This window comes from Theobroma umbraticum, unplaced genomic scaffold (genome assembly GCF_002168275.2).
Source record: "Theobroma umbraticum cultivar Fairchild unplaced genomic scaffold, ASM216827v3 scaffold_44.0, whole genome shotgun sequence".
Lineage (NCBI taxonomy): Eukaryota > Viridiplantae > Streptophyta > Magnoliopsida > Malvales > Malvaceae > Theobroma > Theobroma umbraticum.
The window spans coordinates 11,819,724-11,834,233 of NW_018397255.1; the positions used below are offsets into that span (position 1 = coordinate 11,819,724).

At 32.5% G+C, this 14,510-nt stretch overlaps 1 protein-coding gene across 1 annotated transcript; it reads left to right on the top strand.

The window, feature by feature from the left end:
* The first annotated feature begins 9,105 nt into the window (after positions 1–9,105).
* On the top strand, positions 9,106–12,496 carry LOC110409705 (chloroplast envelope quinone oxidoreductase homolog). Its single transcript, XM_021419143.2, has 4 exons — positions 9,106–9,265; positions 9,692–9,833; positions 10,492–10,583; positions 11,638–12,496. The coding sequence occupies exons 1-4, from the start codon at positions 9,200–9,202 to the stop codon at positions 12,325–12,327; spliced, it is 990 nt and encodes a 329-aa protein (XP_021274818.1). The 5' UTR covers positions 9,106–9,199; the 3' UTR covers positions 12,328–12,496.
* Positions 12,497–14,510: the final 2,014 nt, after the last annotated feature.

Sequence of the window (14,510 nt, forward strand, 5' to 3'; positions counted from 1 at the left end):
AAGGTTATTTTATTTACTTATTTTATTTATAATATGTTCAACTTTAAATATTTTTATTTAATAATTTCTATTTGGTAATTTTGATTTAGGATTTATCATCTTAGTCATTTTTTGTTGAACATAACATGCACACATATCGTCATTTGTAACATCAAGGAAACTGGTGAGCCATCACAACGTGTGGAAGTGTAAATAAAACTCTTTTTAAATGAAACTGATTTTAATAACTCATGCAAATATTTCATCATAAATATAAGAACCTTAGGTGAAAGGTAAGGCTCTCGAGCCAATCATAACTAGTAACTATCAAAGCATTTAAAAACATGTAAATCATTTTGCCACTCATTACTACAAACTCATAAATAATCATCCATCAACATATATCATATAATAGAAAAATAAAGACCGACTCGTCAGCGGAACATGACATGATCCTCTGAGTTGTAAGTGGTTGCTAGAACACTTACCAAGAAAGAATGGATCGCATCTCTGTGACATTGGCTACTAGAGAGCTATCTCATTAATCTACCAAAAAAAAAAGAAAAAGAAAATTAACCTGTGAGTCACAACAAAGAAGGGGACAAGCCAAGAAAATGAGTTTTTCATAACTAATAAGTTGCGTAATCATGTCATTCATAAATCTCTTTGTTTTCTTCAAAACTCTTGAAACATATTGTTTAAAACCTTTTTTGAAGGATTTTGTTGATACCACACTTGTGTAAATCATTTAGAGTGAAATAAGAGTTATTTGCTTTTGAAAAACCTTAAAAAAACAACTTCAAAACACTATATTGTGAAGCATGAATTGATACATTTGACGTATATATCGGTACTATTTACACAGAATGCTTCTTAAGATATTCTATCCTAAATGTATCGATACATGTTCTTCATGTAACAATACTTCAGGTATAAAACTTAGGTTTTTGTGTAATTTCTTACATTTTCTAATTCTAAAAAAAATCTTTCTATTCAAATAGACTATCCAGTAGGCTAAGTTTCAATTGAACTAAGCTCTATTTCATCATATCCGTGTCTATATCAGATCATACTAATTCATTCAAACATGTATGTAGCATAATCATATCGTCCTCTAACCTCTAGAATATTTCTAATAATCATTAATACTTACTAACTGTGAGTGGTTCCTACTTCAACTCGAACCAGATATTGGTCCAATCCCCATTACTTTAGATTCCTAAAGCTTGTTTGAGTGGCATCTCACCTCACCCATATTTGAGTGGTACTTGCCCCAACTCAAAGCAGATAACGGACAAAATCCCCACTACCTTGGGTTTTTCATGTATAAGATCTTTCATATCCATATCTCATCTCATGACTATATACAAATCATGCTCATAAATCATTCTCATAGTTAACTCATAGTTACGTGGAAAAATACATTGCATACAAATTCATAAGCATACGTTACATATTCATTCATAAACTCGTAGGTGGGAATATCTACATCCACCAAGTATATCATCATCATAAGCATACGTTTCATACTCATTCATAAACTCGTAGGTGGGAATATCCACATCCACCAAGCATACATGCAATTCATACTCATTATATCATTTGAATTCATTTTGAAGGAAACCATTAAAAGAGCTTGTCCCTTTTTATTGAAAACTATATAGTAGACTCGAAAAACTTCTTTAAAATCATTGGATTCAAAACATTTAAATAGTCATCATAAAAATGGTATTGAATCATGCAAGACTAAACACTTCAATAAATCATGCTTGCTTTACATATACAAAATACTTGAAAAGGTGTATCTACTCACTTATTTGAATACTCAATTTCTACAAATGATTAAGACTTCACTCTGGTGAATTCCTTAGAGTTTTAACAGCACTTAAAGCGTTCAATAATCATTGTAATCAATATTCAAACTAGGAATCACATAATAATTCTTGCAAGCCTTTTTGAAGTTAGTCGAGTTCATCTAAAACTAATTTTCTAGCTCAATACTCACTATTCTTCACTTAACTTGTAACATAAACATTTAAATCTTCCTCTATTCTTTCCTTGGGAGCTATTTAAGATCAAACCACTTTGAGAACCTTAACTTCTTCAAACAATCACGAAATTTGTTGAAACATTTGAAATCAATCAAGGAAATCTAAGTTTTAGAAGATCAAAATGTAGAAAATGTTGCCTTTGCTTATTAAAAAACCTAAAACAAACTTCTAATCTTCAAATCTTTGAAAATGAGGATTTTTGATAGCAAAAAAGGTTCAAAGTATTGGGAGTTGAGAGAAAATAGTGAAAAAGGTGACTAAGGGTTTAGGCTGAAGAAAACATACCTTTAAGGGAAATTTTTAAATGAGAAAATACCATTTTACCATTTTTATTTTTGAAACCTGATGTTGAAGTATCGATACATTGGGTCTAGTTATCTATACCTTTAGAGTAGAATATCTTTTCTCAAGAGACATTGATTAAAAGCATCGATACTTTAATGAAGGAATAGATAATTTTCTAGAAAATCACGTGTCTTAATACCACATGAACAAGTATTGAGATTTGTTCTTTAGAAACTGTTTTGTGTTTCAAGTATCAATACCTCGTGAACGAGTATTGATACTTTTGATCCAAAGTGCTATGTTTTAGTTAAAAACCAAATCTTTTGGTCCTCTTTAAGTCTCAACTTTCGAATAAACTTATTTGAGATCACATAATGCATGTTTCTAAGTTTAAAAACACTTAAAATCATTCTTGAAAACTTAAGTCACTAGCTCACCTAAAGACTTCTTAAGCTAATCTCTTATGTAAGTTAAGGGTTTCACATTTGGTAAGATGATACGAGATGAGACAAAAGATAGAATTTACAATCGAAGTAAGTAGTATCTACTTAGAAGGGCAAGATCATGTTAACATGGGGAATTTAATTTAATTTAATTTGTGTATAGGCAATCGAGTAATGATTTCATGAGCTTAGTTCAGTGGGAGTTATCATGAAAACTTGACATGATTTAACCATAAATCTTAATTCATATAAATGCATAGATATATGTTTTAAATAATTAAGTTGAGCAAATTTGACTTTTTATTGAATAAATTTTATCAAAATTAGATAGTAATAAAAAAATTCATTTGGAAAAAGAAAAAAAAAAGCAAGAAAAAACATTAATAAAACCCATGGCCACCTAAATTTTTTTTGGCTTAAATCAATGCATTCTAACATTTTACATGTTAGTATAGGCAATTATTAGTGAATATATATAACCAGTGCTGAAATAAGGATTTCGTGTTTGGAGAGACAAAGAGTCAAAGACATTGTTGTATGATGATAAGTAAAAGGCTTGCCTAGGCCTTGTAAGCCATACCCACTTAGATCCTCAAGCCAATGGTCATGGCCAACCAAAAACAAGTCATGATACCAAACTATCTAAAATTATACAAAAAGTGAAAGTTGTTTGTCACATATAATTCTAATTATAAAAGACTAAATTAAATTAAATTCTCGCATTTAACATGGTATTATCATTTTAAATAAGTGCTACTTATTACAATTGTAGATTCTAGCTTTCACTTCAACTCATGTCATCCTTTCAAATTAATTGCGGTTAAGTAATAACTAAAAGTTGCGTCCACCAAAAATTTTGATTGTACATTGTGAAACCCCTAACCTTTTATCCAGATGTAATTGGTAATTTTCTCAAAAATATAATGAACTATTTTTTTTACAAGTTGTTGGATGAGTTTCCTAACCAAAATGTTCTTAAATTCCTCCTTATATAGTGTTTGCATACTAATGAATGAAAATTGGAAGAATGGGAGAGAAAGGAAACCAAGAAAAGATTATTTTTGCAAGTTAAGATATGAAGGGTCGATCCTTACCAAGAAAGGGGTTGATCCTTAGAGGATTAAAGGTTCATTTTGTTCTCTAGAACTCAGGGGATCAACTGTTGAAGGAGAGAAAGTGAATACTTGCATCACAAAACATTATACACAGCACTTGAGAACTCAAGGATCGACCCTTGAGTATGGAAAAGTCGATCCCTACAACATAAAATGCAATAAAAGGCTTTCTGAAATTTACGGATCAACCTTTAAGGAATAACAAGTCATTTCCTACAGCCACGCATGGAAAAAATAAGGCCCAAGGATTGACCCTCAAGAGAGAATAGATTGATCCTTAAAGCTCAATGAGAAAAAATAAAATTACCCCTAAACGAGCCTTACTTTTTCATTTCACTTTTTTTCAGCCTCCTTTAATTTCTTCTCACACTCCCAACCTTTCTTTTCCACTCTCAGCCATATTTACCAAGGATTAAGCTTCCAAACTTGAATTTAAAGTAAGATTTAACCTTATTAAGCTTTAAAATCCATGGGTTTAGACTAACTTTCTCTCACTATGAATATCAGCAACTTTCTCCCTTTAAGTTGAAGATTTTTAGGGATTTTACTATTCAAAGGACTCACTAAGTTAATGACTCTTATGGTAGAGTAATAAATACTATGGGATTGAAGTTTTACGCTTATTGGTATTGAATAAAAGAAATGGTAGTTTACTCGATTTGTTTTGATTTTATGGATTTGAGAGGAAAATAGAAAACTCATGGTTAGGTTAATTTATAATAAGGTATTTAAACTCAAAGATTGTAGATTGAGCTAAAGCTTGGTGAATCGACGGCTAAAGAAAGATGTTTTTTTTTAAGGTGAATGGATACACTTTTTTAAGAATTTTAATATGTAAAGTAAAATATGATATTATGAAGTTGTTTAATCATCATGATTTAAAAATGCTATGTCTATAATAGCACTTTTATCTAAATTTGGTGCTTAGAAAAGGGTTTTCGAATCTATGATGTATATAACATATCTATTATGTATTAATTTTTAACAAAAAGGGACAAGCCCTTTCAAATGATTTCCTTCAAAATGAATTCAAGATAATATGTTGAGTATGAAATGTAAACATGTTTGATAAGATGTTTAATGGATGTATATATTTCCACCCATACAACTATGAAATGATTATGTGGCTTTTATATGAACATGTAAATAATGATTATGAGTATGGTTTATGAAGTAGTACCGCACATATCATGAGGTAAGTATGATTATGAGTATGAGCTATAGAGAAATACGATTATGAGATAGAAATGTTACTAGCTATGGATATATTAAATCTTATAAATTTACGAGAGTGTTGATGTGGGACATGTACCACTCATAGTTATACTTAACCATAAGTTAGGGTGGAATTCCACTCATAATATATCTAATATGGTGGGGATTGTACCACTATCCTTAATTGCCAAGATAATGGGGACTGTACCATTATCCTCTATAATCTTAGATAGTGGGAATTGTATAATGGGGACTATACCATTATCCTCGATAATCTTAGATAGTCGAAATTGTATCATTGTCCTTGGTATGTTTCTAGATGAAATTAACATCAATAGATACATTAGATTCTAAAGAGATTATGTACCAAGTTGTGAATGTGAACTTGATGTTTAGTAGTTGAGGAATAATGCTATTTGGTTGAGTCCAAGTGAAATCTTAGGCTACATGATTGTCCCCAAGCATATGAAGTAAAGTAGAGTTGAAAAAATATAAGAAATTGCCCAAAGTTCGTGCTTTGTGAGACAAGGATCGATATCCCATAAAAAGGCATCAATACCTCAAGTGCAATATAACCTCCTTATTCTTTTAAAAGGTTTTTCACATGTATTCAACTCTCTTTTCAAGCTAAATGTTTAAGAATTGTCGTTTTCAACTAAATCAATTGAACTGGCTTTATGACAACATTGTTTTCCAAGATTTGAAAGAAACATATGAGATTTGATGTTGTCATGATTATGCAAATTATGATTTGTGCAAAAGCTCTTCTGTCTCCTTCTCATATTTATTTACGAAGTCTTTGTGACTCATCTATAAATTTTTTATGTTTTTGCGGATCAGTGATTAGCTTACTACCCTTGTTATAGAGACAAGCTCCCAGTCTTTTCTTGGTAGGTATTTTAGTAGCCCACTTGAAGTTTAGAGGGTCGAGTCATGTTCCTTTGATGAGTTGTTCTTTATGTTATGTTCACATGTTGTTTTATGTTTCTTTTATGAGTATGTAGCTTCATGGTGGCATTATGTTTTACATATTTTTAACAATTGAATGTTTATGATAGCTCACAAGCCTAGTTAAGTATTTAAGGTGCCTATACATGTTATGATGAGATTTTATGAGTTATGATAAATACACTTTGATTTAAATGTTTGATAGTGTTTCCACGTGTCATAATGTAGAATTCCACAACGTTATGATGGCACACAAGAAAGCATGATTGATTTAGTGAATGGTGTTATGGATGCATGTTATGAATGGCTAGAATATGTATGAAAGTACGTAAAAGGCTTACTTGGGCCTATTGGGCCATACCCACATAGGTCCTTGCTCTAATCATATCCTAAAAAATGAGATGTGGCATATATGAACTAAAATTAAATTAAAATCTCACAATAACATGGAATTGTTGTTCTAAGCCTTACTATTATTTCAGATTCTAACTTTTATCTCACCTTATGCCATCTTGCCAAAGTACTTGAAATTAAATAATAATTGAAAGAGGCATCAACCTACAATTTTGACTACAAAGGAACTAAATATAAATTCTTGCATTAACATGGTATTGTCGTTACTACTAACTACTATTGTAGATTCTAACATTCATCACATCTCAAACCATCCTTCCAAATTAATAGAAATTAAAAAATAATCAAAATTTGTATTCACATACAATTCTAATTATAGATTAACTTAATTAAATTAATTTCCTACATTAACATGATATTGTCATTCTAAGTAATATTACTTTCAACAATTGTAGATTCTAGCATTCATGTCATCTCTTATACAATAACCAAATATTACATCCAACTAACATTCTACCATAGATGAACTATATTAAATCAAATTCTTGCAATAACATGAAATTGTCGTTCAAAGTAAGTACTATTTACTATACTATTGCAAATCTAGCTTTTGTCTCATCACATACCATCTTGCAAAATTTCTTGAAATTAATCAATAATCGAAAGTTGTACCCACCTACAACTTTAACTTTAAACAAACTAAGTTAAATTAAAGTTTCGTATTAACATTGTATTGTCATTCTAAGTAAATACTACTTACTACTTTTTAAGTATCAGATTTTCCACCCTAATAATCTATGGTTGCAAAACATTTTAAACTCCGGGTGAATTGGAATTGGTGTGATAATAATGCTTTAAACTTAATTTTAAAATCATTTGAAAGAATTTTTACTTCAATTGTATGAGTTTAGTTGATTCTGAGCTTCATAAATTTTCAAATGTAAAGAATTATTCGACAAGTTTTATATGGTTGAAAAGAAAATTCAAATACCTTTCTTTTGATATATTATGAGCTCAAATATGATAAGTATTAACTATATTTATTGGAATATAAAGAATGTATTTTTAAATTTGGCAGGCCTTGAGTATTTTTAACATATTTAAAAATAACTTTAATTTTTAAATTAAGCTAATTTCCCTTGAAATTAAACTTTCTAAGCTTTTCCAATAACAAAAAAGAAAAAGAAGAAGAAGAAGAAGATAATTTAAGTTTTGATCAAAATTATATGAAGGTCCATTAGTTTTTAAAATAAACACTCCCTCCCAAAAAAATTAGTTGCCACTGAATACTTAGGTCCAATCGTTAATCAACCGTTAGTACTTTCGTCAATTTGATGATGTGACAAGAGTAAAATGATAATTTTACCCTTGATTAATTTTTAAAATTACTATTATATAATTTTATTAATTTTTTTCTTAATTAAAAAAGAAAAGCTCCCAAGGAACACCAGAGTTCCCTTGGGAAGCCTGATTTAAGGCTGCTTAAGGGAGCACTGATCTGTTACTCCCTTCTAATGCTACCCTTTTTAGATGGTCATGACATATTACTAAATGTCAATTTTGATCTATCAATGTAAATTAATCAATTTGAAAATGATAATATATGCAAAGGAGTTTATTCTTCTTATCTTATTAGGTTTATAATTCATATTTATTATCAACATGTTAAGAATCTAATGGGTTGCATATGTCGAAAGTGATTATGAGGGAAATTAAAATAGTAAATTCAATTAGATTTAATTATAAAGAAATTTAGAACTTCAAAGATTTGATTGAAAAGGGTTCAATTGAATTGGATAATTTTACAAATAGCATAAAAGTTATACAAATTCTACTAGGAATAGTATTTGTGAAGTTGCCTACATAAATGAATAGTTTGGTTGCACCAAATAACACAACATACTCTTTTGGCATTCTTGTGAAGAAAATCAAACCTGTTACTCACATTTGATATTGACTTAGGCACTCACAATTTTCTCACTTGTCGATTTTGTGAATCACTGTCGAAGATTGGACACTTGAACATCTTGTAGTTTGCAAAAACTCTTACTCTTGATGCTTGGAAGTTTCGACAATCCAAATTTTGAATGTTGTGAATTTTGACATCTACGATTGAAAGGTCTACTTATCTTCTTCCTTGTAGGTAGGATAATCTATCTTAAACATACCAATATTTGATTTACTTTGGCAAAAAAATTTTAATATCCGTTATGTTTTTGTGTCAGTTGAGTGCATGATTTATCAACAATGCCATATAGATGCATATATTACTAAGATCAATATAACTATGACATGTCATTTAGTGATATTAGGATTGTAATATTTGTATGCCATGTAGTTTGTATACCATTAAGATTGTTATATTATTTTACCATGAAGCATGCCATCATGAAATATACAATTATACAGTGTGTCACCTGATTAGTAATTATAAAGTATGACATGTAGTTTTAGGTAGGCTTTTACCATGAACCGTGTCATTTAGCTTTTACGGGCATCTCGTCTAGCCGATACCTTTTATGATTGTTTTGTTTTCTTATCTACATTCTAGAGCCTACCAATTTCACCCACGCAAAATCGGAAACTCAGTGAAATCCTTCGCTGTGTTGTGTTAAGAGACTTCCTGTGAAAATGTTGGATTAGGGGTATGGCCGCCTATTTGTCCATGTGGACCCTACATTTGAATACCTGGTTACTATAAATCCAAGTATCAAACAGCCGAACCATTCCCCGCTGCCACCTCCCCTGTTTCTTTTGGCCTTCGCGACAAACTTAAAAGGGGCTTCGGCTTTATCTCCTCTCAGAAAAAATGGCAGAGACTCTTATGCATGCGGTTCAATACAGTAGTTATGGCGGAGGAGCTGCTGGTTTGAAGGTGATTTACTTGATTCCAATTATGTGATTTGGGTTGTTTTTATATTACTGTTTTGTGTTTTATCTTAGTTTTTTAGAATGGACATTTCAAATAAGGTTGTTAGTCTAGTGCTTTATTGATCAAGGAAGGGGGAAGAAGGGTTTTAAAACCTTATCATTGAATAAATAAATTTTGATTGAAAGCTTCGAGATATTTGAAGGAGGGTAGGCATTAGGAAACTTGAATTTCCGGTGTGGAAAGAAATGGGTGGTCAAGTTCAGGATTTGCTCTCAGAAAGGGTCTAAGAGGCTGACAGCGAAGTGGTAACATATTTTTTGCAAACGTGCATCCAGCATTTTCCTGCTTTCATAAACTTAAAAAAAAATAAAAAGAAATGCTTGAGAGATTTGATGTCATAACGGCTGCGAATTTTATGCCCTGTTGCAGCATGTTGAAGTTCCAATTCCCACTCCAAAGCAAGATGAAGTTTTGCTAAAACGGGAGGCGACTAGTCTAAATCCAGTTGACTGGAAAATGCAGAAAGGGTTACTGCGGCCTTTTTGGCCTCGCAAATTCCCCTACATACCGGGTAGTTTACCTTTTTCTTGTGGCCTTTTCATAGTTGTAATCTTCCCGCGACTATTTCTTCTAATCCGCAAGTGATGTTTGTATTTACTTGACATTATCAGCTTACTCTTAAACTTACATCTGTCTTACAAATCTGGGTTTTCTTACTATGTCAAACTCCCAAGCAGTGCATTCTGAATAATGACTTGTTTAATATCGTCTGGATGATTCAACATGGTAATTTAATCTGCATTACATTTATGGATTGTGCTTTAGTGGCTGTTGTTGATAGACAAAATGTGTCTATTTGTTACCTAAGGCTATTGTTAATGGATAGAATATGTCTATTTGCTAACTAAGGAATATATTTGTATTTATTAACCAGCAAAAGTAAATTACTGGTCACAAGGTGTCTTTGTTAAGGCACTAATCGGAATCTTATGATCATTTATGGGGTCCCATTGTTATGGAATTAGTGTTTTATAAAGGTTAAGACTTTATATCTCAGAAGTAAATTTGGCTCACTATCATATTTCATTTGCAAATTACATTAAAAGCGTCGAACTTCGAATCATCAGTTTCCTTGTTCTCCGATCTCTGAGAAGCATTGCACTTTTCTTTCTTCTAATCTTTTGATTGCCTTTCTTCAACCCTTGGCTAAAGAACTTTTGGTGGAGCAGGTACTGATGTTGCAGGAGAAGTCATAAAGGTTGGACCAGGAGTCAAGAATTACAATGCTGGGGATAAAGTTGTGGCTATGCTTAGCCATGCTGTAAGTTGTCATATTTATTCTTCTGGCTTTAATCTTGTCCAAATTTTTAATCAGTATAGAAGTCCAACCTAGCAGACTTTTCACTGAAGAGGCACTATCATATTGTAATAATGCGAGTGACTGGCTATTTTTGGACACAAGTTGTAGGGTAGTGTGTCATCAATCATTCTGAGAATAATCAGAAAAGGATATTTCTCATGAAGAGTGGAAGAAGTGCAAGCAATGTACTAGCATGGTAGATAAATTTGGAGGATTGATGGCATTTGTGTTTTTGGGTATTAGCTCAATCAATTAATTGGGTGCTGCACTTTGGTAGGACTTTAGTGCAACCGGACTTGCATGCAACCCCAACAATTCCTGAAAAGACAAAAAGTGGAATTCCTTACAGTCGAACAATCCACTTCAGAATTTGTCCTCGGAATCCAACAATGAAATAAAATTAGTATTTCATAGACCTGCATAAAGTCTTTTCAAGGACCAATGCTAGCCTTTTTTGCGCCAAATGAACCATGTCAATCTTCCAATGAGTGGGCTTAGTTATCTCTAGCCATGACATCTGCTGAGCATTGCCCTGCTTGCCTGTTTGGATGAATCAAAGTAAATGAAACCTTTGTGTCATGTCATCCGTGGACTTTGAAATGCTGTTATATTTCTGATTGTAGGTTGCTTTTTCTTGTAGATAGAAAGATTTAACTTTTTAAATGGTAAGCCTTTCTCTGATAACATATGTATGTTTGATATTCCACTGGCCTATTTGTTGGTTCAAGCTATATGAAAATCCCCAGCACCAGAATTTTTTGCGCCTTCTTACTTTTCATATTGAACTGTATTATGTTTTGAATGCAATCATCTTTTGTCTATGTGACTATCATTTTTTAGGAAGTGATATTACTATCACTATGCGAGGCATTTAGCTGTGAGAAGACCTAGATATTATTAATGTGGGTCAGTCGTATGGTGATCTTATCTTCTGCTTGTATCATCAGCAATTCAGCATAATTTATGTTATTTGCTAAGGCCATCTTTTATTATGAGTATATTTTTGCAATGACAGACTGGAGGTGGGCTAGCTGAATTTGTTGTGGCTAAGGAGAGTTTGACAGTTGCAAGGCCTCCAGAAGTATCAGCTGCTGAAGGTGCAGGTTTGCCTGTTGCTGCCCTCACAGCTCACCAGGCACTCACCCAGTCTGCTGGGATCAAGCTTGACGGTAGCAGCCAGCAAGTAAACCTCCTCATTACTGCTGCTTCAGGTGGCGTAGGTCACTATGCTGTTCAACTGGCTAAGCTTGGAAACACACATGTGACAGCCACTTGTGGGGCTCGTAACATGGATCTTGTCAAGAGCCTGGGGGCAGATGAGGTTCTTGACTACAAGACTCCTGAAGGGGCGGCTCTGAAGAGCCCTTCTGGTCGCAAATATGATGCAGTGATCCACTGTGCAGCGGGCATTCTTTGGTCTACCTTCGAGCCTAATTTGAGTGCAAATGGGAAGGTAATAGATATTACTCCTGGCCCTAGTGCTTTAATGACTTTTGCTTTGAAAAAGCTTACCTTCTCGAAGAAGCAGCTGGTTCCATTAATGCTGATACCTAAGAAAAAGAACCTTGACTATCTTGTGAAGTTGGTGGAGGACGGAAAGCTTAAGACAGTAATTGATTCAAAGCATCCCCTAAGTAAGGCTGAAGATGCTTGGGCTAAGAGCATTGATGGCCATGCCTCTGGGAAGATTATTGTGGATTCTTAGTTTATGAAGTGTAAGTGATACCTACTGTAGTTTTATACAATTCAGTGATTGGGGTTGCGTATGAGCCATTCGCATACTCATAAGTACTCATTATTGAACAATGCAAATGATAATGCGGGGTTTTATGTTGTGCTTTGTTGGTATTTAGAGCAATGATGTTTGGAGATCATGTTGCTGACCGTGCAGTGTATTTTGTTATCAATTGCATATGATACTTGGGATAATCTGGATTTGATACTGTAGATAACTAAGATATGTGAACTCCGTTTATGAAATGCTTTTAGGGTTTTTCCAAATGCTTAAGATTAGACTCTGGATGTAAAGCAGCGGGGTTTCAAAAGTTTATTATTTTGTGTTGGAAGAGGAAGACCCAGTTCTAGCAAATGAAGCCTGAGGATGCCATTTTGGCTACTTAGATTTATCATATGGTTGGCCACCAATGAGATAAACTAAAAGAGAGGGAAGGGGAGAAAAGGAGTGAAGAAACACACACAATAAAATTCTTTCTCTGAAATGAGTTCTAAAGTTAATATTTTAGAAAGTTCCAAAGAGACAAGAAAAAAAGGAGAAGGTTCTAAAAAGTTATAGGTACTCCTACTCCATTTTCTCTTAAATCCAATCAAATGCTTAAAGATAAATCATTAATTTTGCATACATCCTACGATCAGCATTTTTCATATCAATTGAACTTGCCTCTCACCTCGCAGTATGATCATGTTTCAAAATTTAAAACAACTTCTTAAAATTTGTAGAATAAAAGATTAAACTGCAGGGAGCCATTTTTAGTATTTTTTTTTATTAAAATAAGAAATAAGTCTTTAAACCATCTCAAAATTTTTTAACAAAAGTCTTATTTTTTATTATATTAAAGTATAACTTTTATTCAAAAAAAGTCTTTATATTGACAAAAGAAAATTATGTGACAGATGAAATTTTATTGATATCCGCACATCCTTTGACATAGGTCTTGGGGTTACAATGGTGGGAAGATAAATCGGCATTTGGTCAATCTGGCATCATACAATTTGATTATCATCATTCGCAAACTTCAAAAATCAATTTCATTCACTCTTTTTCTACCATATGGGTGTCATGAATTAAGTTTTTACATTCTTATGAGGGGGTATCTCATAAAATTTCAATCTCAAACATTGATTATTTGCCAACGATATCTTAGAAGAATTCAACATTATTGCATCATAGATTCCAATGTTTTCTGTCGAATGTTATGATATTAAATAAAAGTCAATCAATCAATAGTTAACAATGTGACATTAAAAAAAAAAAAAGACAACTCTAGGGTTGTCTTTTCTATGGAAACTACGATTGTCATGACAAGTTTTCTTGGCAACCCTAAAGTTTTAATTTTCCGGTAACCCCATAATTCTTTTCAATAATTTTGAAGCAAAAATATCATCTCAATTTTTCCTAGAAACCTAAAGACTTTTTCTTGGCAATTCCAAAGTTTATTTTTTGACAATATTGAAGTACAGTCTCCTTTTAGTGATCCTAATACTTTCTATGGCAACCCTAATGTCACAACCCAATCTCAGGTTACGACCAATGCAAGAATCAAGAAAATATAGGACCCCTTAATCCAAATAAGCCTTACTTGTCAAGAACACCTACACATAGTACCATCACATGTATATTCAAATATCTGCAAACTTCAACAACAAAATGCATAACTGTACTTTCATTCTACAACAAACACCAAGCTCATTTTGGCTTTTACATATATCAAGTCATGATGCCATCCATCTCACACAACCCATGTGCCCACGTGGGCCCTCATGCTATCACACTAAACCACATGCTATACATACATGTATGTATGTATGTGCATGTATATCTATGTGCATCAAAATCATTCTTGGCTACAAAATAAGAGTGTGAACCAACACTTATAGTTACATTACTAAAATAGACTTGTCAGTGGAACGTAACGTGACACAGGTAGGCTTCATAGTTTACCACTAAGCATATATATCAAACGAGATTCAAGGATCCCTCTTGAGATGGCAATTTGAACTAGGTCACAGTATTTGAAAACCGAAAACATAATGTTTGAAAATAAGAGTATAACTTAGTGAGTGAATAATGCAAGGGAATAAGCCAAGCATGATTCGTTAATAATAGAATGCCTTTATTTGCAAACCATGCACCTTGTTTTCAAAGCCAAA

Coding starts and splice junctions, on each gene's coding strand:
- LOC110409705 (XM_021419143.2), top strand. CDS start 9,200: ATGGCAGAGACTCTTATGCATGCGGTTCAATACAGTAGTTATGGCGGA. Junction 9,266..9,691: donor GAGGAGCTGCTGGTTTGAAG/GTGATTTACTTG, acceptor GCCCTGTTGCAG/CATGTTGAAGTTCCAATTCC. Junction 10,584..11,637: donor TGGCTATGCTTAGCCATGCT/GTAAGTTGTCAT, acceptor TTGCAATGACAG/ACTGGAGGTGGGCTAGCTGA.